Source organism: Bubalus bubalis, chromosome 4 (genome assembly GCF_019923935.1).
Source record: "Bubalus bubalis isolate 160015118507 breed Murrah chromosome 4, NDDB_SH_1, whole genome shotgun sequence".
Classification (NCBI taxonomy): domain Eukaryota; kingdom Metazoa; phylum Chordata; class Mammalia; order Artiodactyla; family Bovidae; genus Bubalus; species Bubalus bubalis.
The window spans coordinates 56,007,930-56,035,626 of NC_059160.1; the positions used below are offsets into that span (position 1 = coordinate 56,007,930).

General features: G+C 34.9%; 1 protein-coding gene across 3 annotated transcripts in view; it reads left to right on the top strand.

Moving 5' to 3' along the window:
- UHRF1BP1L (UHRF1 binding protein 1 like) overlaps positions 1-27,697 on the top strand; it is a 95,003-nt gene that overhangs the window by 52,924 nt on the left and 14,382 nt on the right. For 2 of the 3 annotated variants that reach the window (XM_025283673.2, XM_025283671.2), the window contains 11 exons: positions 3,300-3,383; positions 5,033-5,215; positions 5,951-6,069; positions 8,569-8,710; positions 12,385-12,665; positions 14,017-15,518; positions 15,850-16,022; positions 20,173-20,315; positions 21,010-21,160; positions 26,951-27,204; positions 27,515-27,623. In XM_025283673.2, coding sequence (XP_025139458.1) covers positions 3,300-3,383; positions 5,033-5,215; positions 5,951-6,069; positions 8,569-8,710; positions 12,385-12,665; positions 14,017-15,518; positions 15,850-16,022; positions 20,173-20,315; positions 21,010-21,160; positions 26,951-27,204; positions 27,515-27,623 — 3,141 coding nt within the window. The remainder of the gene's footprint in view (positions 1-3,299; positions 3,384-5,032; positions 5,216-5,950; positions 6,070-8,568; positions 8,711-12,384; positions 12,666-14,016; positions 15,519-15,849; positions 16,023-20,172; positions 20,316-21,009; positions 21,161-26,950; positions 27,205-27,514; positions 27,624-27,697) is intronic. The other variant, XM_044941457.1, reaches the window with a different exon arrangement.

Sequence of the window (27,697 nt, forward strand, 5' to 3'; positions counted from 1 at the left end):
TTTGTGTGGCTTTTTCTGGTTGCAGCAGGTGGGGGTTACTCTTCGTTACTGTGCATGGGCTTCTCATTTTGGTGGCTTCTCTTGTGGAGCACAGGCTCTGGGTGCATGGGCTTTGGGAGTTGCAGCACATGGGCTCAGTAGTTGCGGTTCGTGGGCCCTGGAGGGCACAAGCTTCAGTAGTTGTGGCACTCGGCTTCAGTTGTCGCAACTTGTAGGTCTAGAACGCTTAGTAGTTGCGGCACACGGACTTAGTTGCTTCACAGCGTGTGGAGTCTTCCCAGACCAGGGATCGAACCTGTGTCCTCTGCATTGCAGGTGGATTCTTGTCTGCTCTGCCACCAGGGAAGTCCAAGCTGAAACTCTTTTAAATGGAGGTATCTAACCTGTGGGCCTCAGACCTGAATCAAAAACTATGTCTATGAAAGTTGTTGCTCTGGATTTTTATAACCGTGAGAGTGAATATTGAGACCAACCCCTGATATTTAGCCATAGACATTATCCTGCCTTCTCAGGCAACCAGATATCAGCTGCCAGATAAAAAGGTGGATCACAAAAGGTTAAAGAAGATTTGAAGTTTGGAGGGATTTGTTGTCTTTTGTTTGTCTACCTTTGTGTCATTCGGCTTATAGGTGACATCTGCTTTAGTGATTTGAAAGGCAAATCAAAAAAAGTTAAACCAAAATATCAAAATGAGGGGTCAAGGTTAAGTGATAAGCCAAAAAGCAGAGAAAAGTGTTTTCTAAGCTCTTTTACATTCCTCATTCTATATTCCCTTTTCAGTTCAGTTCAGTTCAGTCGCTCAATTGTGTCCAACTCTTTGCTACCCCATGGACTGCAGCACACCAGGCCTCCCTGTCCATCACCAGCTCTACTCCAACTCATGTCCATTGAGTTGGTGATGCCATCCAACCATCTCATCCTCTGTCATCCCCTTCTCTTCCTTCCTTCAATCTTTCCCAGCATCAGGGTCTTTTCAAATGAGTCAGTTCTTCCCATCAGGTGGCCAAAGTATTGGAGTTTCAGCTTTAGCATCAGTCCTTCCAATGAATATTCAGGACTGATCTCCTTTAGGATGGACTGGTTGTATCTCTTTGCAGTCCAAGGGACTCTCAAGAGTCTTCTCCAACACCACACAGTTCAAAAGCATCAATTCTTTGGCACTCAGTTTTCTTCACAGTCCAACTCTCACAGCCATACATGACCGCTGGAAAAACCATAGCTTTGACTAGATAAACCTTTGTTGGCAAAGTAATGTCTCTGTTTTTTAATAGGCTATCTAGGTTGGTCCCTTATAGAACAATATAGAAGATGTTATTTAAGGAGAAAACCCCTCTGCCAAAATACAGATCTATAATCAGTTCTCTGCTATTCTAAAATCCAGAAGGGCTCGAAATTCTTTTTCATAAGTTTGTAAAGAGTTTATTTTCTGGCACAAGTTTATCTAATGAGCATGTTGCTACTTATCGTCTTTATTTTACCCACTTAGTGTAAATACTTGAGTTTTGCTGAAGAATTACTGTCTTTCATTACTTTGTGTAGACTTTTCAGGTGGTGCTAGTGGTAAAAGAACCCTCCTGCCAGTGCAGGAGACATTAAGAGACACGGATTCAATTCCTGGGTTGGGAAGATCCCCTGGAGGAGGACATGGCAACCCACTCCAGTGTTCTTGCCTGGGGAATCCATGGATAGAGGAATCTGGCAGGCTATGGTCTATAGGGTCGCAAAGAATAGGACATGACTGAAGCGACTTAGCACGCATTACTTTGTGCTGCCTCAGAACCTGCTGGCCGTGTTGTGTGTATGTACAAACCCTCACATACATACCATATTACTTTACTAAAAATCTGAAGCAATTCTGAAACGTTAGGCTCCAAGTGTTTAAAATATGGGATTATAGTTCTATACTAGATATTCTGCCAGGTGAGATAAATTGGAGTTAAATTAATATAGAGAGTATGTACATAGCTTTATACTAATTTGTATTTGTTTAGTCCATGCTGGGTTTTTTACTATTTTTATTTTTGCCTGTGCTGGGTCTCCCTTGTGGTACACAGACTTCTCATTGCCGTGGCCTCTCTTGTAGAGCACAGGCTCTCGGCACACGGATCTCAGAAGTTGCAGCAGGTGAGCTTGGTAGGTGTGGCTCACGGGCTCTAGAGCATAGGCTCAGGAATTGTGGGCAGCATGGCCTTAGCTGCTCCACAGCATGTGAAATCTTCCTGGACCAGGGATCGAACCCTTGTCCCCTGCATTGGCAGACAGATTGTTATCTACTGCACCACTAGGGAAGTACTGTCCGGGCTGTTTTAATATTTGATTTTTATGTTGGAGTTACACTGACTGTTTACCTTTGGATTTTTTTTAACCTTTTAATTTTCTTCTTTCTAGTTTTATCAAGATATAATTGTCATATAACACTGCATAAGTTTAAGGCATACAACATATTGATTTGACTTACATACGTTATGAAATGACCATCATAGTAAATATAGTGCCCATCCATCATCTCATATAGACACAAAATTAAAGAAATTAAAAAAATTTTTCCTTGTGATGAGAATTCCTAGGATTTATTTTCTTAACAACTTTCATATATAACATACAGCAGTGTTAATTATATGTATCGTTTTGTACATTATATTCCTAGTATTTGTAACTATGAAAGTTTATACTTTTTGACTGCCTTTATCCCGTTCTCCCTTACCCTATCTATAACTCATGTATATGTGGAATCTAAAACACAAAGTATATGAACAGATATAACAAAATAGAAACAGTTTTAGATACTTCCAATCTTAATGTAGCTATGTGACTTTAGATAATTCACCTAAACTAGTAGATTCAATTGCTTCTTCAATAGGAGGCAAGATGGTGTAATGTAGTGGTTAAGATTTCCTGGTTTCCAAACCAGCTCTGCACTTACTGGTTGTACAACCTTGACCTATTTAATTTTGTTAAGTAAATAGATTAATGTTACCTGTTTTATAGGTTCGTCATGAAGAACAAATAAGTACACTTAAAATTTTTAAAACAGTGCCTGGCATCTGGTTAGGGCAGTAAATATAAAAGTTCTGCTATTCTTGTATCCTTACCTTTTAGCTTAGTACTTGCATATGATAAGGGCTCAATAAATATTTACTGGATTGAATGCATTTCTTAAAATCCTTATTGTATTAACCTTGGTAACAGAGACAGTTGTCACTGCTTGGACTGCCAATGTGGTAAATGAAATGTTTCTGATATTTGCTTAATCCTTCTTTCTCTATCTCTCTTTCAATTTCACTTTTTTCTTTCCCCAGAGTCAAACAGACGTATCACTGGAGGGGCTATGCAACTGTCTTTTACACAGCTAACTATAGATTATTATCCTTATCACAAAGCAGGTTTGTATAACAGTTTCTTTAAATTATGTAAATCTTGCTATAAAATTATATAGCCAGTCTACTGCACTTGTTTTTATTTAATTTTTTAAGGAGAAAAGAGATCAAGACACTTGATATTTTTTCCCCTGGCCAGTATCTTAGGAAGAAAATATAATTGCCATAGAAAACATTCATGTAGCTTATGTTGAGGTTTATATAGATTATTAGCAAGTATAATTGTTAGAAATTGAGAAAGATTAGAATATAGAAGACTACATTTGTACTATTTTGTTAGCTGTGACAAAAGAAAGTTATTAATATATTTTTCATTTTAAATTATGTATATTCAAAAATAAAAAAAGAAAGTAAAGCAAAAGGGTAACAGCGATTTTAGTTAAGTTGTAGGATTCCAAGTACCTCTTTTGAAACTTTTCTGTACTTCGTAAATTTCATCAATAGGTACAATTTAATAGATTCTTTAATAATCAAATATTGATAGGTACTCCCCCTCCCCAAATAATGAAAACTAAAATACGTATGTTTATGGCCAAATTAAGTAATTTGACCTTTTATCCATTTTTGCATTTTGGTGATATGTGACTTTTTATTTTTTAATTCATACAAATAAGGAAAAACAGATAGCTATAAAGAGTTTTCTAGGACTTTTAAAATATGATCAAATTTTTCTCTTCACAAATTTCAGTTTTCCAGTATTGTTCATTTCTGTGTTAGTACCTGATAGAATTTAAAGGTTATGCTATTTAGAGTTTTGTTTGAAGGACTTTGTGTTGCTTTGTCTGTCCTCCCGATTCACTGGTTACTTACATATATTGAATATAATTTTTACCATAGAAATCTTTCCTATTTGTGAGGTAAAACTTGTAGTCATAAAGTAGATTTTATTTTCTTAACCCTTTTACATAGATATTACTTCCCTTAATTGCTACAGAAAAACCTAATAATCCTGATTAAAAATTTTTCCTCCAAACATACATATATATATCAGTATATCGGCAGTTACTTTACAACACTTCTTTGATGAAGAACCTTTTTTTCTCTATGGTGTTTTCCAGGATTCTATCTAATGGGGTTATGCCAGGTGGGTGAGCATTCAATGGAGGTTGATTGCCAGTGCTGCTTCTTATTGAAACTTTGAGTGATGGTCTGCTAAGCCTGGGTTCTAGATACAAATCCTCCCAGGTTATTTTCTTTTAATACTCTCTCTCAATTCTAAATATTTTACTCATATTTTATAGGAAGATTAATGTCTGTAGTCAGTGAAAGCTTCATGTTTATTGGAAGATTAAAGAATCCCTTGAGAAAATAAATATATTACTAGAAGCTTTTGGTTCAGTTCAGTTCAGTTGCTCAGACTCTTTGTGACCCCATGGACTGCAGCACGCCAGGCTCCCTGTCCATAACCAACTCCCGGAGCTTGCTCAGATTCATGTCCATCGAGTCGGTGATGCCATCCAACCATCTCATCCTCTGTCATCCCCTTTTCCTCCCAACTTCAATCTTTCCAAGCATCAGGGTCTTTTCCAATGAGTCAGTTCTTCGCATCAGGTGGCCAAAGTATTGGAGTTTCAGCTTGAGCATCAGAAGCTTTGCTATAATGGAATATGTAAAAAGTGTATTTTTCAGTGAAATACTTGTTATTCATTTTACAGGAGATAGTTGTAATCATTGGATGTATTTTAGTGATGCAACCAAAACAAAAAATGGATGGGCCAACGAGTTGTTACATGAATTTGAGTGCAACGTTGAAATGCTTAAACAGGCTGTAAAGGATCATAATGTAGGTTCACCTCCTAAATCCCCAACACATGCCTCTCCCCAGCACACACAAACAGGTATTTTACCTATAACAACATTATGTCATTCCCCTAGTATTAATTGTGTGTGTGTGTATATGTGTGAATGTGTATGTTCACCATATGATATTTTCTGTAAATAAGAATTGTGTTTGCTTCTGCTGCTGCTGCTGCGTCGCTTCAGTCGTGTCCGACTCTGTGCGACCCCATAGATGGCAGCCCACCAGGCTCCCCCGTCCCTGGGGTTCTCCAGGCAAGAACACTGGAGTGGGTTGCCATTTCCTTCTCCAATGCATAAAAGTGAAAAGTGAAAGTAAAGTCGCTCAGTCATGTCTGACTCTTAGTGACCCTGTGTATTCTGTTGTGTTTAATTAATGTCTAAAACACCTGTACCTCATACAGATCATAGGATTATAGATAAAAGGACTTTATAAATTAATATGACTAATAGAAGTAATACCCTTGTAGAATATTACAGACTCCTAAATGACAGGCAGATTTCTCTTTTTAACAGGAGTTCTACCAAAAGTTACTGTATGAGAGTTTCTTAAGTGTGATATGATTCCCATTTAAAGAATAATCATCACAAATAAGAAAGTAATCATCATAACAACTTACATTCTTGTATCAATTTATATATAAAGTGTTTCCACATATGTTATTTTGTTTGAGAAATTAGGGTTCATCTATATTTCTAGTAGCTGATTAACAGTAGAAGAGTGACTGTTAAAAATAATTTTACTCTAAATTGAAAGGAATTTTTGTTTCCCACAGAGAAAGATTCAGCTCTGAAAGGGGCTTCTAAAAAGCCTTCAGCGTTATCTCAACAATCCAAAGTGAAGTTAATGTCTAGTTCTGTTGTCGTTAGACTTGCTGATTTCAATATATACCAGGTATGTTTTATTTTTTAAATTAAATCTTCTGATAAACACCTTTAGTATCTCCTGCAAGCAGCTCTTATAAACTGTGCCACCATTTTATTTATAAATATCTTGACCAGCTTTGTGAAATGACTAAATTAGAGTAGAAAATACCAGTTCATTGATTTTTGATTGTATGGTTACCCAGAATTAGGGAAAACGTGAGGTTAAGTGCTGAGTTTGCCATACTGCTAAGTCTGCGCAAGACTTCTGACTCCAACCATAGGTTTTTGGATTTCCCTGAATGGCCTGCAGATTTGAGAATTCACTAGAAAAACTCACAGGACACACTCAAATCAGTTATGCTCAGCGTCTCATTTATTACAGGGGAGGGATATAAATTAGACAATAGGAAGAGAGCCTAGAGTGAAGTTTGAGAGGGCTCCAAGTTCAGAACATCCTTGCCTCGCAGGATGAACATTTAATAATATGCATGAAATATTGCCCGTGCAGTTGAATTCAGTCTCTGTGGGTGGACTTGATTCCAGATGACACAAGCCTTCACCCTCTAAATACCACTAAGACTTAACAAGTGTGGTCAGTCCCATTCTGATTCATTTTGTAAAGCATATACTATCAGTTGTGGTCTCAGAGGTCTTCCATGAATAGGAAATTCCAAGAGTTTAGAATTAGCTCCCAGGAGCAGGAACAAAGACCAGACAGACCTCTCTTTGGAGGCCAGATTCCATATTACACAAAGGTCTTCATGGAGGAAACTAAAATACAGTTTCTGCTTAATCAAACTAAGTATTGGTTATCCTGTGAACATTACTTTATAGCTAAGAACTCTGTCCCATTTATACTAACAGTCTTATTCAGGCTATAATTATACAACATGGTCTGACATCCCAATTGTTGAGACCAACACAATAGGGAAATGACCCTTTTTTTTTAAATAAAGGATTTCAAGTGTATATTATCATTTATGAATTATTCTGGTATATTCTGATAAGTCTATGTCTTTGAAACTTGGTTTTATCTGAAACGTTTTCATTTTACTTAGTAATTTTTGACTGGGGCCAGTTATGCCCTGCAAGGGACACTTGGTGATGTCTGAGGACAGTTGTCACAGCTGAGGGGAGGTAGTCACATCTGGAGGGCGTTGCTGCTGATGTCTAGTGGGTAGAGATAGTGATGCTGCTGAACATTCTACAGCCCCCAAAGCAAAGAATTGTCTGTCCTCAGATATCAATGATGCCAGTTTGGAGATGCATTGATGCAAGAGTTTATTTTCTTATTGTGCAATTGTTTCTTTCTTAGTATTCTATATGTAATGCATTATATTTGAATAAGTTCATATGGAAATGGGGAAGGAGGATCATCCATAATCCTGTATGATTAAGGATGAAGTACAATAAAGAAATCCCACATACACAGAGAACCAAAACAGAGCAAAAGTAACTGGAAGAAAATAAGATAGTATGTTCATCCCAGTTTGAAAAACTTTTTAACTGTTAAAAGAAAAAGGAAAAAAACTATTATCTACTAAAATAACTTGACACTCTAGAGTTGAAAAGAATTTGTTTCCATGAGTACATAGAAAAACTTACTAGATAATATAAGGGACTGACTTAAATTTAGTTTGATTAGCAATTTATAAAAAGGAAACAAACCAATGAAGAGTATCTCCTTTGTGTGAGAAATATACATGTTTGTTGAATGAATGAAAAAAAAAAATAACTTTGAGATACATCCCTGGGTCTGCTAAGCAAGCATAAATAAATGAAATTGATAAGATGCTATCTGTTGAACTTTGAAGAGACATGCTTTTGATGTAATTATAATTAGCTGTTTTGTGGAGAGTGAAAGATGTGTAACGTGAATCTTAAAACTAATAGTTTTTTTGGAAGAAAGCTCAGACTGTTTGACAGGAGCATTTATGGTTGCACTGTTATTTTTAAATTTTTATTGTGGTAAAATATACATAACATTTATCATTTTAGCCATTTTTAAGTGTGAAGTTCATTGACATTAAGTATATTCACATTACTGTGTGATTATCACCACTGCGCATCTCCATAATTTTTTTGTTATTCTAAACTAAAGATCTGTATATAGTTATGTTATTTTTCATAATAATGAATTATAGTAAAGAATTATTATGAAGTACGTAGTTGGGAAGTAGTCTAGTCTTTAAAACTTGAATCTTGTCCTGACTCTGCCATTTATATATTTGTACTGTCTTACAGAAATATTTTGTTGTTGTAAGCCTCAGAGTAGTAAATTTGCAAAGAAATTTGTATAGAATTGAGTTTGTAATTGATGAGAATCCAAAGAGTTTATTGTTTTATAAGTTGATTTGTATTATTTTAAAACAGTTTTATGTGAAATTAAATATATAATAAAGATTACAGTGGCAGTTAATTATTGGAAATAGTTTTAAGAATTTGAAGTGATGTTTGTGTTGCATAAATATTTGGTGGAAAGGGCTTTGTTTAGTGTTACTTCAATAAACTTAATTTCTTTTTTTAGGTCTCTACAGCAGAACAATGTCGATCTTCCCCTAAAAGTATGATTTCTTGCAATAAAAAATCCCTGTATCTTCCACAAGAAATGTCAGCTGTCTATATAGAGTTCACAGAGTATTACTATCCAGATGGGAAGGATTTTCCAAGTAAGAGCATTTCCTGTTTTGTTTTTATTTGTTCATTACTCATGAAGGTTTTTTTTTTCATTCTAAGTTTTTGAGTTTTATAAATGTGAAAAAAGAAAAACAGAACAGAAGTTTATTGTTCTTTACCCTTATAATCATTGTGTTTTGTATATAACTCTAATATAGCATTTTTACATACTTATTATTTGTTTCTGTGTTCTTTTTCCTTACTAGCTTGTAGCATCCTTCATATCAAGAACTGTGTAGTATTCATGCTTAATTTTATTCCTGAGGTTTGACTCATTTATGTTCTTAGCAGCTGTTGTTAAATGAAAGAATGAATGAAAGTTAGAGTATTTGTAGATTAAGATCAGTGTTTTTTCTTTAGTAAAACACATTTATATTTTATTTATATAAAACTATATTTCATTGAAAAATGAATGATGAAGTTACCCGTTTAGCTATAGAGAATTTGGGAGGCTGGGTTTTGATACCCAGATGTATACCTTGGACAACTTTTGGCACTTGTCTTTAGTTAGAATCATTGAATTACATCAATTTTTATTTGTAAGCTACTTTATGACTATACATTTGTGTTCTTTGCTGTTGTCTCAGTTCATCTGATTCTTCAAACAAAAATTTGCCCTTGTTTATGTGGTACCTTTTTCATTATTTTGGTTGAAAATCATAGTTGAAAAAAGCTGTTTAAATGAAATGGGTTATGTTATTTTTAATTTTAAGTGGATTAATTTTTAAGTGGAACTCCAAATTCTCTGGCCTACTTAGCCCATTTGTTTATTATTCACTTAATATAGGTTTTTTTGTTTCAAAGGGAATTTCTGATGCTCATGCCTTTTTTTGTAAAAAAGAAGATATCCTGGAAATTACTTTGAAAAAAAAATATCAAGCTATTTTATTTCAATCCTCATTTGTACCAAATTGTTTAGGATCTGAACCTCACCATCTTCATGCTTTTCAGTGGTCTTAGTTTGTATGTTTCAAATGTGTTTTCTCTTCTACCTTCTTGACAGAAACTGTGAAAATTAAGATAGTTTAAGGCATTTGCTCAGCACCTCATAAAGAATAAAGTGGCCCAGCTGAAACTCAAGTATAGGTTTTCTAAATCAAAATTCTTCCCACCCCATCCCATCCTCACCCCCAAATTGTATTTCACTGCCCTCTAGTTGTTTGCAATCATTTATCTGTAATTGGATAATCCCTTTGTTTCCAACACCCCCCATTGTTTTCCTTAAATAATATCTCATTTGTTGAACTAGTAATTTTTCTTCAGAGTAAAGCCTATAGTTTCCAAGATTTCTGACTTCTAATCTAGATTTATTTTTATCAGTTTTGTTAATGTGCACCAAGGGAATTAAAATATTCTATAATCTATACATTTTCTTCTGATAAAAGTATAAAATTCCTTCACAGCAATTTGAATCTTAGCTCCCTAATATTTAAGAGTGAAACCGGTTGGTTATGTTTAACTACTTTTAACTTTTTATTATGGAAAATTTCACATACACAGAAATAAAGAACATAACATATTGAATCCCTATGTACAGGGAGGGATTAATTTGCAGTTCTCACATTTCATCTTTCTCTTAAGTGCTCCAACTTTAAAAATATATAATCTTTTCTTTATAATTGTAGATATAACATGCATTCATTATATATTATATATAAAGAAAATACGCCCCCCCCAAAAAAAATGCCCATGAGCCTACAATTTAGAGAGAACTTAGGCTAATAAAAGTGTATCAGTTTGCTAAAGCTACCATAATAAAATACTACAGACTGAGTGGTTTAAATAACAGAAATGTATTTCCTCATAGTTCTAGAGGCTGGAATTCTAGGTCAAAGTGTTGGCATGGTTGTTTCCTCAGAGACCTTTCTTCTTGGCTTCTAGATGGTTGTCTCCTCACATGGTCTATCCTGTGTGTGTGTCTGTTTTCTAATCTCTTCTTATCACACCTGTCATATTGGACTAGGGCCCACCCCTATGAACTCATTTTGACCATAATTGACTTTTTAAAAGGCCTATCTCCAAATACATTTATTCCCGAGGTATTTGAAGTTAGAACTTCAGCATATTTATTTTGAGGGGATGCATTTCAGACCATAGCAATAAGTATAGTGTTGTTAGTCCTGTTTTGAATGTATGCATTTGTTTAACATATTTGATTTACATTCTGACCTTTCCCCTTAATGATCCTAGTTTTCTACTATTTCTCTCTATGGCTGCCATTATCACTAATCTATATTTGAGATTCCCTCTCCTTTTTTCCCTCAACGTGATTGCCTCAGCAGCTCACCTCCTTACTATCCTTGAAGATAAGCACCTCCACATCCCCAATAAGATGTCTCTGTTGTACTTTAATTTTTCTACTTTCATATATGTCTCTTGTAATCATCCATGAACTTTTAAAGGAAAGTTCTGTGATCTTTTTTATATTCTTTGTGCCTAATACAATACAGTTAATGTAGTTGGCTTCTTTGAATCTGCTGAAAAAAAGTAAATGAATGAAAGAAAACAAATCCTCTTCAAGACATTGTTACAATGTCATTTCTCTACTGGTATCTCACACCTTGTGTTTATTTTCCTTAAATTAGCATAGTTTAAAAGTTCTAGATATTCATACTGTTTGCTTTGGTAAAAGTGAATAGGTCTGAAATTTTGGAATAAAAGATCTTCACCAGAATACTCTGAAAATGATAATGGCTTTTATGAAGCAATAGATACAGATTTCAGGGAGTGATACACTCTAATTATGAGTATTAGTTTAACATAAATTAGCACTAAAACGTTTATTCAACCCATAAGAGTCCAATGTTTTGGAGGATCTATGTGTGTATTTGTTTGATTATTCAAGAGATACATGATTTTTTACTTGGCACCAGATACTGTTCAGAGACGGCAATGGTAACCCACTCTGGTACTCTTGCCTGGAGAATCCCATGGATGGAGGAGCCTGGTAGGCGGTAGTCCATGGGGTCGCTAAGAGTCAGGCACGACTGAGCGACTTCACTTTCACTTTTCACTTTCATGCATTCCAGGAAATGGGAACACACTCCCGTGTTCTTGCCTGGAGAATCCCAGGGACAGGGGAGCCTGGTGGGCTGCCGTCTGTGGAGTTGCACAGAGTCGGACACGACTGAAGCGACTTACCAGCAGCAGCAGATACTGTTCTAGGCTTAGGATTAAGTGGAGAATAAAACTTGTGTCTCACTTAGCACTTTCATAAGAAATTAGTCATTAGGCTTGGTTCTTTCATTTTAGTGAATTCAGATTAAGTCAGGTAGTAAATCCTTGTAGAAATACGTGACTGAGGATCACAACTTTGATGTGATCCTTTGATACTTTGAGCAAGAAGGTAAAATTTTTGAAGTTTGCTTCTTGGTGACTGTAACATTAGGAAAAGAAATCCAAACAGTACCTCTTATTTATGCAGTCAGATTTAGATCAAACTGTATAGTTTTCTATTAGTGAAACATTGAAGATGTTTCCTGTCTCTCCAGACATGTGCTACCATCCCCTTCCACATATAGTATCACTTAAATTTTGTAAATAACATTGTAAAACATTTTAATGTTAATGTGGAAAGAATAAAGCTTAAACATGTATTTTCTGTTCTCAGGGAAGATTTAGAACTATTGGTTTATTAAAAATCTTTCTAAATTTTTTTTCTCCACAGTTCCATCTCCCAACCTTTATAGCCAGCTGAATGCACTACAGTTTACTGTGGATGAAAGAAGTATTTTATGGTTAAATCAGTTTGTGTTGGATTTAAAACAAAGTCTTAATCAATTTATGGCTGTGTACAAGTTGAATGACAATTCAAAATCTGATGAGCATGTTGATATTCGAGTCGATGGCTTAATGCTAAAGGTACCATATAAACAAGTGGCTGTGAGAATAAAACCATTTTTACAGAAGAAAAGTTACCAGCATTGTAATTTCCAGGACTTAAGATGGGTACTCAAATATAAATCAACTTCATTGCACTCTTAATTTTAATTTTAAGCTGTTTTCAATTATAGAAGCTTTAAGGGACTGCTTCCTCTCTCTTCCCCCTTCTTTCTTTCTCTACTTTTCTTCTTTTTTTATTTTTTCCACTGCTCATCCATTTGGAGGTAAGCAGTAGAAATAAGTAATTTTTTCTTTATAATTTGTTTTATTTTTGACTGCACTGGGTCTTCATTGCTGTGCCCAGGCTTTCTCTAGCTGCAGTAAGTAGGGTCCGCTCTTAGTTGAGGTGTGCAGGCTTCTCAGTGTGGTGGCTTCTCTTGTTCCAGAGGCTAGTTGGCACATGGGCTTCGGTAGTTGCAGTGTGCGGGCTCAGTAGTTGTCGCTCACAGGCTCGAGAATGTGGGCTTCAGTGCTTGTGGCACATGGGCTTAGTTGCCTGGCAGCATGTAGAACCTTCCTGGACCAGGAATTGAACCTGTGTACCCTGCATTGACAGGTGGATTCTTAGCTACTATACCACCAGGGAAGTCCTAAATGTCACTTTTTCGCCCTGCTTCTTACCAGAGCTGATAACAATTTTTTTAATAAGGGTAAATAATACAGTGAAGTTTTAAAATTGTGTCTGGGCTTTATTTGTTGCATTTATTCTGTTATTAATATGTAAAGATAATAGAAAGTTCCTTTTTATTGCCGCCAAGTAGTTGATAATCAGAGTTCCATGGATATTTGAACTTTAAAGCAAGGAAGCTAAAAAAATAGTATAGTTTGAACTCTTTGTTGTAAATATTTTGAAGACTGGGCTTTATTATCTTAGAAAATATTTTTACTAAATAGTTTGACCTGTACTCCTATGTTTATTTTCTTAATAGTGGTCTCCCAAATAAATGGCTCAAATGACAATTATCCAGTCATTCCATTTACTTATCTAGTCATCCTCCAGATCACTTGAAGTTAAAATATTATGACAAAAAGTTCTCTTTTCCAAACTTGGCACTTATATACTCAGGTCATATATAATATACACACACACTCAGGGCATAGTAAGCATTTAATAATTGATTTACTTGATTTAATTCAGTTTTGTCCCTTTTATTTTGTGATAGTCTACAAACATGTGTGTTATGTACATCTTTCATTGTGGTTTTTTTCCCCTTTGGTTCTTTTCTTAGTTGTTAATCATTAAAACCTTTTCATTTGGTTTAATAAGATTTGGGTGGAGAGAATATTTTATGTCAGGATAGAAAAATAGTGTTTTGGGGAGAAATGTCAAAAAGGATTTCTGTGCTGTCATATTATTTTATCTTCAAGCTGTGTGGATTTGTAAGTCAGGCTAGATTAGTTTTTTTTTCTCTTCTAGTTTGTCATTCCTTCTGAAATGAAATCTGAATGTCATCAAGATCAACCACGTGCAATTTCTATTCAGAGTTCTGAAATGATTGCTACAAATACAAGACACTGTCCAAACTGTCGACATTCTGATTTAGAAGCTTTATTTCAAGACTTCAAAGATTGTGATTTTTTCAGTAAAACATATACCAGTTTCCCCAAATCTGGTGACAATTTTAATCTTCTGCATCCAATCTTCCAGAGACATGCTCATGAACAGGATACCAAACTGCATGAAGTTTATAAAGGCAATGTTACCCCCAAGTTGAATAAACACACTCTTAAAACCTCTGCTGCCACGGATGTTTGGGCTGTGTACTTTTCTCAATTTTGGATAGATTATGAAGGGATGAAAAGTGGGAAAGGACGACCAATAAATTTTGTAGATTCTTTCCCTCTTTCCATCTGGATTTGTCAACCAAAAAGGTATGCAGTGTCACAAAAGTTGCCTCAGACTTGTAATCAAATCTCTCTAAATACATCACAAAGTGAGTCTAGTGATCTGACTGGCCGATGGAAGCGGAAAAAGCTCTTGAAGGAGTATTACAGTACAGAATCTGATCCCCTGACCAGTGGTGGTCAGAAACCTTCTTCAGATACATTTTTAAGATTTTTTTCACCATCATCAGATGCAGATATTCATGTCCTGGTTCACGTTCGTAAACATGTCAGTATGCAAATCAATCACTACCAGTATTTGCTCTTGCTTTTCCTCCACGAGTCACTTATTTTGCTTTCAGAGAATTTAAGGAAAGATGTAGAAGCTGTGACTGGCAGTCCAGCTAGTCAGACATCTGTTTGCATCGGAATTTTACTTAAAAGTGCAGAAGTGGCTCTTTTGCTACATCCTGTGGATCAAGCAAATACTCTTAAGTCTCCTGTTTCTGAAAATGTGAGCCCAATGGTTCCAGATTATCTGCCTGCAGAAAATGGAGAATTTTTGCCTTCAAAAAGAAAACAAGTTAGTAGTGGAATAAATCAAATTAGAAGTGTAACTCTTAATCATATGTCAGACAACAGATCTATGAGTGTTGACCTTAGCCATGTCCCTGTGAAGGATTCTTCGCTTTTTAAATCAGCTAGTGATACAAATCTGCAAAAAGATATTTCTTCTCTGGATTATTTATCAGATAAAAATTTAGGGAAAATAAGCGAAGTTGAAAGTAGTGGACTTGTTTGCCAAAGTGGCTCAGGAGAAATTGGATCAGAAACAAGTGGCAAAAAGGATTCATCTTACACAGATTCAAATAGTGTCTTAAACTACAGAGAAGATTCAAGTATACTGTCATTTGATGATGGTGGTAATCAGAACATACTTTTAAATAGTTTAACTAGTAAGAGAAGTGAAACCATAGAGTCGATCTTTAAGGCTGAAGATTTGCTTCCAGAAACAGCTTCACTCTCTGAGAATGTGGAAATCAGTAAAGAAGAAGCACCCACCATCAGAACACTTAAATCACAGTCATCCTTAAGGTAATGACTTACTGTTGGATTTGGATTGGGAGTTTGTTTAATTGTGTGTGTGTGTTGTGTGCGCACGCGCAAGCACACAACACACAAGCATGTGCGTGTGCTTATGAGTATCTTTTGGCTTTGGACAGAAAACCATGATAAATGAGGCATTAAAATTAGCACATGGAAAAATAAGCTTTTCAGAATATAAAAGTACTTTGAGCTTATCCTTAGATAATATAATTTTAAAACTTTGTGTATATTATATATATATATATTGTTTGACATATTCTTTAGAAAGTATTCTTTTCCTTTTATGTGATGATTTTCTGATACTTTTGTTTGTTAACAGTGGAAAGCCTAAGGAACGTTGCCCACCCACCTTGGCTCCAGTCTCTACTTATAAGAACATGAGAAGAAGCCCCTCACAAACCTCACTGGATACCATTTCACTTGACAGCATGATATTGGAAGAACAGTTATTAGAAAGTGATGGAAGTGATAGTCATATATTTTTGGAAAAAGGTAAAGCAATTCAATTTAAGAATTTATATACACACATCTTAGAAGTGGAATTTAAGGTGTTTTTAGTTATACTCAGTAATCAATCATAGCCTAAAAAGATTTATTTATACACACATACACACACAGTACAAAGAACATTGTACCTAACTTCCTAATAGTTGTTCTAGTGCATCTTTTGACCAGATACTCCTTCCTTTTTATGGATGACGTTTAGCAGTTATTTATATATAGTCATTTAGATCATAAAGTTATTTGTATATAGTCATTTAGATCATTAATGCTACTAGCCTCTATCACAGGGACCCCTGTATTTGGAATTTGATTAGATGGGCTTAATTTGCATGATGAATTCTCAACCATGACTGTAATTTTTCCAGTCTATATGGTTCTATGACTGTAATTTTTCCTGAATGGATCTCTGTGGTTCTGTGACTGTGGTTCTATGACTGTAATTTTTCCAGAGTAGATCGGTTGATTCTATGTGGTTCTGTGACTATAATTTTTCCAGAATGGATTTTTGATTCCCATAACCAGAATTCTCCTTTATATGTGTTAGTGTATGATGGAACTACATGATTCCCCTATTTTATTCAAAAGCAATGAATGCCCCAGTACAGACCATTAGGAATGACTTAGTATTAGACACATCCCCATCACTAAGACATTGGGGACTTTGTGAACAGGAATAAAACCGTGGACCGTAGCCAGAGAATAGTTGCCTGTACAGACCTTAAAGTTTAAGAAAGGCAAATATGAATTACTTTGCATATGAAGAGTAAAAACCTATTGGTATAGTTGAAAACGGCTTAGGTTAGGAAAAGCTCAAGCTTTAGAAACTGAAGCTTGGAGAAATTAATGTCCATATAAGAAGTAATAGAGGCAGATTTGGATCTCAATTGATCTGATTCAGGAACCTAAGCTTTCAACTAACCAGTATGCTATGCCAGCACTCCAGACTTGGGAAATGATTACTGTATGTAAACAAAAAGCCCTTTTATAGTCCATTCACAGTAATCTTCTTCCCAGCACACTTTACCAGTTAAATATAGATGAGGTACTGATAGGGGTCATAGAAATGTATTCTTGATTCAGATAGCTCTATTTCCTAGTCCCCTTGCCCCCTATTATGGCTTAAGATTCTACTTTAATAGAAGATTTCTGTTTTGTGATCAAATGATGCTTCAAAAACAGTGTTCCTGTAGAAAACATTTCCATTTATTCTCAGAAAGTATCAGTGATTTTCTTATTTCTAAAAATTAAATAATAAAAGTGACTAACACTCAATGTGGAAAATTTGGAAAATATAAACTACTACAATTTGGAGAATAACCCCAAAGTCCCACAATCTAGAGATACCAATTGTAATTTATCTTGTAAATGTATATATATATTTCCATACATGTATATATAGTATCACACCATATATATGGTTTTCAGCCTGTTTTTTTACCAGTATTAAATTATTAAATTGTCATAAGAATGGACCCTGACCTTTTAATTGTTTCCCTGATACTGGATATTTAGATTGTTTTTAGTTTTTTCCACAGCTATAAGATGCTGTAATTAGTATCATTGTTCATAAATTTTTATCTGCATTTCTAATAACTGTCTTAGAATAGATTTTAGCTGTAGACTGTTTTTAGGATCTTGAAAAATACAAGGGCATTTGATTTTATGTGTAATGCTTAAATGATATATGACTGTGTATTCATAGTTCTCTTTAACTGTAATAATTTTCTTTCTATTAAAATAATTATTTTTATTAGGAAAAGACTTATTTTTTCTGTGTTTCATTTTAGTTTTACAAGAGATATATGAGTTCTTTCTCATTTAAGAAAACATCACATGTCATGGAAATATCTAGAGTAAAAATTTAAGGTATCACTCTAACACCACTGTTACTCTGCCCTTGATACCATTCCCCATTCTGGAAATAGCTACCATTGACTTTTGGTATATATAATTCCAGACATTTTTCTTTGTGTTTTCATATACATGTTTGTATGTTTACATGGCTTCCTGGTGGCTCAGATGATAATGAATCTGCCTGAGTGTAGGAGACCCAGGTTCAATCCTTGGGTTGGGAAGATCCCTGGAGAAGGGAATGGCTAACCACTCCAGTATTCTTGCCTAGAGAATTCTATGGACAGAGGAACCTGGTAGGCTACAGTTCATGGTGTCACAAAAAGTTGGACATGACTGACTGACTGACACTTTCACTTCACTTTCATGTATGTTTCCACATATGAACACACACACACACACACACACACACACACACATATTTACATACACATATATATTGTGAATTTGTATTTTTGAATATATATACATATTTATAAATGAACAAACCCATAGCTGGACTGCCAGCCCACGACAAATTTCAAGCTAGTCTCCCCAGTTTTTTTTCATTTTATAGGCAGAATATTCTTTTAAAAAATGTATATTATCATGTCAATTTCCATTTTAGTCCTGATAAGTTTTAACTGCTATAAGGCTGTTAATTTAAAAAGAAACTTAATGTTACTGACAATGCTCTGTGTGACCTGGTCCCAGCTTACATTTCTGTTTTCCCATGTGCTTACTACACTTAAGTTGTACTGTAATATTTACTATACAGTATATATCAGTCTTTCTGTCAGCCTCTTCACTATGACAAATTCCCTCAGTCTTTGTACCTGTGCCTCAAATATTCTTTTTTCTTTCTTTTTACTTTATCTTAAATATTATTTTATTAGTGAAATTTTCTTAATCTCTGGCAGTGTTAGGAACTCCCTGTGAAATGTGGGAATTTATTCATACTAAATTTTATTTATATGCATTTCTCTGACCTAAAAATCATTTTATCTATCCATTCAATAGGTAATTTGTTAAACACCTACTTGCTTTGTCAGGCACTGAGTTAGAACCTGATTATATATAGTAGTAAATATACTAATAAAAATTATTACAAAGAAAGACAAATACTATATGATTTCACTCATATTGTGGGTTATATTTTTTAAAAACCAAAATGAAAACAGAGCAAAAACAAGCTTATAGATACAAAAACAGATTGGTTGTTACCAGAGGGCAAGGGAATGGGGAAATGGTCAAAATGGATGAAGGAGATCAATTTTATCATTATGGATGGTGAACTAGTCTTTTTGATGGTGCACTTTGTAGTGTACACAGATGTCAAATTATAATGTACATCTGAAAAAAAGAAATTTTTAACAAGCTGCTTGCAAGTTAGATTCAGCAGAATGTTCTTTCAGTGAATGAAAATGATACTCATTCTATAATGCACTTAGTGAAGTGTTATGAAGACTTATGATCAAGATGTTTATAACAACAACAAAGTAAAGCTTTGTAAAATGCTATCATGTAAGCAAAAGGGTTTAGAGAATGACTAACTTGATTGTTTTGTCATTCAGTGAATTAATCCTTGAAATCATTTTTAGAATTATTAGCTTTTCTTTTTTCTTAATATAAAATCAGAATCCAGGCATGATTGAAGTCAAAAAAAAAAAAGTGAGGCTTTGTTTTGTGTCTTTGGCTCTTCTCATTTTTCTAGGTTCATTTTCATTTCAATAATTCTTTTTTATGGTATTTCTAAAAAGTGTTGATCTGTTATGAACACAAATTTTTAAAAATTATCTTTTATCACAGGGAGTTTGAGAAATATTGAAAAAGAGCACATTGAGGAATTAACGCAGGTTGGTAAGGATGGAAAACAATCACATTGACAATAGTAGTATTAATTTCATGTAGAAGAACTGTAGGATACTGAAAAGGGAAATGAAGTAGTCAGACTGGGATCACTGAATGTTGGATAGAACAGAGGAGGCAAAGCTGGCTGACCAGGAACTGCTAGTAACGCCAGCACCACACCTGCAATGGGAAGAACACAGACTGTGGTTGACTGCGGTAGACTTCTTTTCATACTAAGTTTAGGGTTTAATATCTCTAACACCTTATTGTGGAAAGTTATTTCTTACTTTTTGCTGACTAACTGCAATTTAATTTTTCTTTGCTTCTTGTCTTCTTAAATAAGGCTATGCTTGAGAAAGAGTTGAAGGAACAGTCCATTTTGGTTAGATAAATGTAACATTATTGGATCATGTATAAACTGATTTTAATTTATTAGTTTATTTTTATCTTATTTCAGGTATTAAAAAGAATTCAACTACAAATTACCAGAGCCCAGCCGATCAGACAAATGCCAGTGCAAACCTACAGAATTATGGTGAAACCTCTCCAGACGCCATCAGTACAAATTCAGAGGGTGCTCAAGAAAGTCATGATGACCTGGTAATCTTTTCAGAGACATTCTATGAAGAGAAATGCCACCAACTTTATCTCATATTCAATATGTACCCATTTATGAGCATTGATATGTAAAAATAATTGAAATTGTGGGTAATTTACTTTGCTCTTCCTACTCTTGAAATTTTTCCTTCACTCTTACTGAATTGTTATTCTCTGAATTTCATTTTTCTAAATTTTTTAAAAAAAATTGTGTTGAAGAGGAAAGGTTCTATCTTTTTTCCATTCTTTATGTTTTGACCTTTATTTTAATTTGATTAAATCTACTGTGAAAAAGTTTGATAGTAAGGATGGTAGTCAGTCCTTATGAGGGGCTGTCTACAAAAGAAATATGTTACTGGTTTATTTTAAGCCCTCTTCACCTAATGAAGTATTCTTATGGATGCCTTAGAAAATGTGTTCAGCTTTTAGTGAAAAGCTAATGAAAAATATATAACAAAACCATCATATATTTAATCTTGGTGACCTAAAACAATTCTCTTGACTGAGCAGAAAGAAAGGAAGTGGAAGTTTATCACTGTAATATAATAAATAACTGCTTTCAGTTGGTCACACATATATTTTTATTTTATTAAGTCATAGTTGTATTTTTTAGAGGTTATAGTAGTTTCCTGTGTTTTCCCTAAATTCTGTTTTGAATTATTTGGTGTACTAATATTATTTATGCAATCCTTATTAGATGTCAGTTGTGGTATTTAAAATTACTGGTGTTAATGGGGAAATTGACATCCGAGGTGAAGATACGGAAATCTGTCTTCAAGTGGACCAAGTGATACCAGATCAGTTAGGCAATATCAGTCTACGGCATTACCTTAGTCATCGTCCAGTAGGTAAGACTTTAATGTGATTTAAGCTTGTTTTCTTTTTTAAGCCAGGAGCTCCATCATTTCAAGTAGATATTGATTAAATTTTCAAGGAGATAATGATGACTTTCTACTGGTTATATCTGAATAGGATCAAAATATTCTTTTAACATGGGAAGATGTGATTACTGTTTCAAACTCCACCCTTTCAGTTCAGTTCAGTCGCTTAGTAGTGTCCGACTCTTTACGACCCCATGAATCGCAACACGCCAGGCCTCCCTGTCCATCACCAACTCCCAGAGTTCACCCAAACTCATGTCCATTGAGTCAGTGATGCCATCCAGCCATCTCATCCTCTGTCGTCCCCTTCTCCTCCTGCCCCTAATCCCTCCCAGCATTAGGGTCTTTTCCAATGAGTCAACTCTTCACATGAGGTGGCCAAAGTATTGGAGTTTCAGCTTCATCATCAGTCCTTCCAATGAATAATCAGGATTGATTTCCTTTAGGATTGACTGGTTGGATCTCCTTGCAGTCCAGGGGACTCTCAAGAGTCTTCTCCAACACTACAGTTCAAAAGCATCAGTTCTTCGGTGCTCAGCCTTCTTTGTGGTCCAACTCTCACATCCGTACCTGACTACTGGAAAAACCATAGCTTTGACTAGACGAACCTTTGTTGGCCAAGTAATGTGTTTGCTTTTCAGTGCACTGTCTATGTTTGTCATAGCTTTTCTTCCAAGGACCAAGTGTCTTTTAATTTCATGGCTGCATTCACCGTCCATAGTGATTTTGGAACCCAGTGAAAGGTTGTTGCTGAACCTCGAAAAGACGCTGGGATTCTTGGCCTCTGGAGGAGAAGAATTCGATCTAGGGCCAGAGATGAGGCTTGACTGCTCAGAGCTTTTGTGTAATAAAGTTTTATTAAAGTATAAAGGAGATAGAGAAAGCTTCTAACATAGGCATCAGAAGGGGGCAGAAAGAATACCCCCTTGCTAGTATTAGCAATGGAGTTATATACTCTCCAATGAATCCAAAGAAAGTCTGGAGGTTGTAAAGACCTCACCAGACCTACTCCCATAATTTAAATTTTAAGATAACAGGATTAGCCAGAAGGTTTAATCCAGAGACTGTCCTCAGGCAGGATACATTATTGTTATATAGACATACTCCCAAAATTTACATTTTAAGATAATAGGATTAGCCAGAAGGTTTAATCCAGAAACTGTCCTCAGGCAGGATACAGAATCCTAAGGAATGTAGAGGGAAAGAAACTTGTCCTTTCTTCCTCCTTGAGAATTCCAGACCCCTCTCTCCTTGGGGACCCCTAGATGTCTTATCAACCTGCCTAGGAAATGACTCTCTCACCAAGAAAATAAAGTCTGTCACTGTTTCCATTGTTTCCCCATCTGTTTGCCATGAAATGATGGGACCAGATGCCATGATCTTAGTTTTTTGAATGTTGAATTATCTTGCTTTATTTTCCATTATCTTACTTATAAGCAAGTATTTCCTGAGTTTGGTATGGTACTTGATATTTGATAAAATCATGTATCCTGTTCTTGTGAGTTTTCATTCTAAGATCAACACATTCTCTTAGATACAGAGGGATATAAGCAATAAAACATGCAGTGTATGATGAGGACTACCACATTAAATCATTCCTTTTTCAAGCTTTATATGGAATTATCACTCATAGTTTTCAGTCATTTAAAGACATGAATTTATTAAAATAATTATACTGAGAAATTTAAATGACAGTGTTCAGTTTTTTAAATCTTTTGAAAAGTCACTGAGCTGTAATATTTTTCTTTGCTACATATACAGAATGCTATATCTGATATAACACATGTTGAAATATATGCAATCCTGCGTGATATCAAACAAACATACTATCACTTCACATCCTGGGAACTGCAGGTAAATGTGCCATTTGTCTATAAACCAGCATCATAGAAGAAAATTACCTCCTGATTTTTTCTATCTGTAGGCCTTGCAGTTTACAATGTGTTTCCTAAAATGAAATTCAAGAATTTCATTTTAGGAAATGTCAATCCCAGTAGCATACAAAATGAAAGAAGCTAAGTATTCAATGTAAATAGTTGGAAAGATTTTATAGTAGATGAAAAAACAACAAAAAAAGATGGAATGTAAAATTTCAAAAGCTAAACCCTGTTCTATACCCAACCAAACACTTTTTTGCACAGTTTTTTGCTTTATACCCACTTATTACCATGTCCTTGTTGCCAGCATCCGCTGGATCATGGAAAAAGCAAGAGAGTTCCAGAAAAACATCTATTTCGGCTTTATTGACAATGCCAAAGCCTTTGACTGTGTGGATCACAATAAACTGTGGAAAATTCTGAAAGAGATGGGAATCCCAGACCACCTGATCTGCCTCTTGAGAAACCTGTATGCAGGTCAGGAAGCAACAGTTAGAACTGGACATGGAATAACAGACTGGTTCCAAATTGGAAAAGGAGTTTGTCAAGGCTGTATATCGTCACCCTGCTTATTTAATTTATATGCAGAGTACATCATGAGAAACGCTGGACTGGAAGAAGCCCAAGCTGGAATCAAGATTGCCGGGAGAAATATCAATAACCTCAGATATGCAGATGACACCACCCTTATGGCAGACAGTGAAGAGGAACTAAAAAACCTCTTGATGAAAGTGAAAGAGGAGAGTGAAAAAGTTGGCTTAAAGCTCAACATTCAGAAAACGAAGATCATGGCATCTGGTCCCATCACTTGATGGGAAATAGATGGGGAAACAGTGGAAACAGTGTCAGACTTTATTTTTCTGGGCTCCAAAATCACTGCAGATGGTGACTGCAGCCATGAAATTAGAAGACGCTTACTCCTTGAAAGGAAAGTTATGACCAACCTAGATAGCATATTGAAAAGCAGAGACATTACTTTGCCAACAAAGGTCCGTCTAGTCAAGGCTATGGTTTTTCCAGTAGTCATGTATGGATGTGAGAGTTGGACTGTGAAGAAAGCTGAGCGCTGAAGAATTGATTCTTTTGAACTGTGGTGTTGGAGAAGACTCTTGAGAGTCCCTTGGACTGCAAGGACATCCAACCAGTCCATTCTAAAGGAGATCAATCCTGGGATTTCTTTGGAAGGAATGATGCTAATGCTGAAACTCCAGTACCTTAGCCACCTCATGTGAAGAGTTGACTCATTGGAAAAGACCTGATCCTGGGAGGGATTGGGAGCAGGAGGAGAATGGGCTAACAGAGGATGAGATGGCTGGATGGCATCACCGACTCAATGGACGTGAGTTTGAGTGAACTGCAGGAGTTGGTGATGGACAGGGAGGCCTGGCGTGCTGAGATTCATGGGGTTGCAAAGAGTCGGACATGACTGAGTGATTGAACTGAACTGATTGCTTTGTTTCATCTTGTTTCTAACTGTAGAAATTATTTTGAAATGCCTTGTATGTATGGGTTATACAGGCAGTGCTGTCTAATACCTTATTATTATTATTTTTTACAGCTGTCTTGGTTTAAAAATAAACAAAATAACAAGAAAGAAAGGAAAGGGAAAGAGAATAAAGGGAAAAGGAGAAAAAAATAGTTTAGCTTGAACTTTGAAGACATTAATAAGCCATATGAACAATGATTGTAATTTGATCTTCAGTTTATATACACTGTCACTCTGACATAAACAGTTAAAATTATAAAGTTGTTTTTGGTTTTATTTTAGTTTTTCTATAATAATGTGTAGAGTTTGGATCCCTTTAATGGGAAACCTTTTTAAAGTTTCATGGCATAAGAGGTAGTAGGGAGGAGTGATTTTGTTTTATCTCTGCTCTAAATACTTTTTTTGTTCGAAATGATTTATGGCTCTCAGGTCCCTGGGAGTATATCTGTGTGTGTGTGTGTGTGTGTGTGTGTGTGTGTAGATAGATATATGTAGTTATAATATAGATAGATAAAAGGCAAAATAAAATCACATTTACCAAGTTGTTGGTTTTCAGTTGTTCTTACTGTTAAATAGACAAGTTAGTTAACTCTTGGTTTTTTTGGTACAGGAAAGAACATTAACCATTATGAATTTGTGTCCATTTCTTTTACCTTCTATTTTAAAAAATTAAAAATACATGAGTTCTTAATTGTTTAAAGAATTTTTTGAAAGTTGTTTTTTTTTTTTTTTTTTTTTTGTCCACACCATGTGGCTCATATTCTCTGATCTGGGATGGAACCTGACCTCTGGCAAGTGGACCACCAGGAGAATTCCCTGGGAGTCTTTTTGAACTCTTCTGATATCTATACTATTTATTTTGAATCTTAGCAAGTAGTGCTAGCATTAATTAAATGTCATTTTTTATCTGAAATAAAAGTTTTAAAACAACTCTCCACTTTGTGTTGTGTAAGGAGATCTATCCTTGGTGCATAAATGTACATATCTTTAATTTCTTTCTCCCTTCTCCCTTTTATAAATATGTATACATTTGATTTCTGTAAGACTAAAGTATTCACATACATACTGAGGGAAAATAAACATCTTTTCATCATGAATTTGATTAGTGGGGTCTTCTTATAAGGGCCCATATGGGACAGATAACTTGGAACCTCAATAAATGAAATAGCTTCACCTTTCCAGAACAGTTTGTTTTTATCTCATGGGTTCTATGAATTGTGAAACTGATTGTATTTTCCCTTTGCTATTAGAAAGCTATTTTTGATCTATCTTTGGCTCAGAAATTTAAATAATATATTTTGAGTTAGTAATCTTACCACCTATCTTTACTTTTTCATTCCTTGCTTATTTTTTAATTCTGATTGTGCCATGTGCGTGTTGCCTCTTATTCTTTTTGGAGCTAGATAATGTCAAATAAAAATACTTACTTACCATGAGGGCTGATTCACTTAAGTAGTTCCACTAGGAACTTTTATTTTTAAAGCTATTCTATGGGTGTTTTATTGAAATTAAACAATATTTTTTGAACTTGACTCCTTACAGCGGTGTAATCCACCTCAAATTCTTTTTGGGAAAAAGGCCAAGGCATAAGTAAACATAAATATAAACAGAAACATATCTGTATTTCCTTTGGTATAAATATAGTTTTAAGATTGTAATTCAACAGTAATATTTTAATGAGGTCTTCTCTGTTTTCCTTTCCAGTTATTTAAGGGCTTGATTTTCATAAAAAACGAACAAAACTTCAGGCTTTTGTCACTTCTTAAGAAGTGGCTTAAGTCACTTTAAATGCCATGACTATTTCTTCATCGCAATTGTCTGTTATATTATAAATGTATAGATATGTACACACTCAGACACTCAAAATACCTGAGTTATGAATCATGTCAGATTTATATTGTGGCATGTTTTTGCATGTTGCAAACAAATAAAAAATATAGACAGCATTATTGCAGTAGAAGACTGTCTATAAAAATGGAAATTAGGGAAATTAGTGTTGAATATGTGTTATATTACTTAGTTATATCCAACTCTTTGCACCCCAAATGGACTGTAACCCGCCAGACTCCTCTGTTCATGGAATTATCCCAGCAAGAATGTTGGTAGAGGTTGCCATGTTTTCCTCCAGGGGATCTTCCTGATCCCTTCCAGGGATCTAACTCTAATCTCCTGGGGCTCCTGCATTGGCAGGCGGAATCTTTAGCACTCAGCGACCTGGGAAGCCATGTGTTACATATGAACTGTAAATATCATTTAAATTAAGAATACATATTAAAATTTTAATTATTGCTTTAATACTATTCAAAGTGACAGTGACCTTAAGACAAATAATTGAGAGTGACATTTTTGAGTTGTAATACAAAGTTACAATTTTTATTTGTTCTTTTTTCATAGGTTCAGATCATAAAGCTGTAATTCATTCTAAATCCTCTCCTGAGATTACTCTGAGATTTGAAAGTGGGCCTGGTGCTGTAATACACTCTTTGCTTGCAGAAAAGAATGGATTTCTGCAATGCCATATAGAAAACTTCAGCACTGAGTTTCTTGTGTCTTCTCTTATGAATATTCAACATTTTTTGGAAGATGAAACAGTTGCAACAGTGATGCCAATGAAAATACAAGTTTCTAACACAAAAATAAATTTAAAAGTATGTTAACAAATATTTTTATATTTTCATTTTATAAATGTTCATTTAGCCAATGGACTTTGATTCTTGCCTAACAATATGAACTTGTTGGTTCTTGTGGTGACGGTGTAGAGCTTCTTCTTAGAAATTAGAAAATATCAAAATAGAATGGGGAGTTTTCTCACTCTATCAACTAAAGCATATTAAAGATATATTTCTAACTCATTAAAATATTTTGGGCAGAAGTAGTGTTTAAGAAAATGATTAATTGAAAATGATTTTATCTTTTACTTCAGTAGCAACATGCCAATACTATTTCTCTTTCCCGTAGGATGACAGTCCTCGTAGTAGTACAGTATCCCTTGAACCAGCTCCTGTGACTGTTCATATTGATCATCTCGTGGTAGAGAGAAATGATGATGGCTCTTTTCATATCAGAGGTATATACGAAAACAGTTTAAGTGAACACCTACTGAAATTTGAAATTGTTTACATGCGGATTATTTTTTTGACT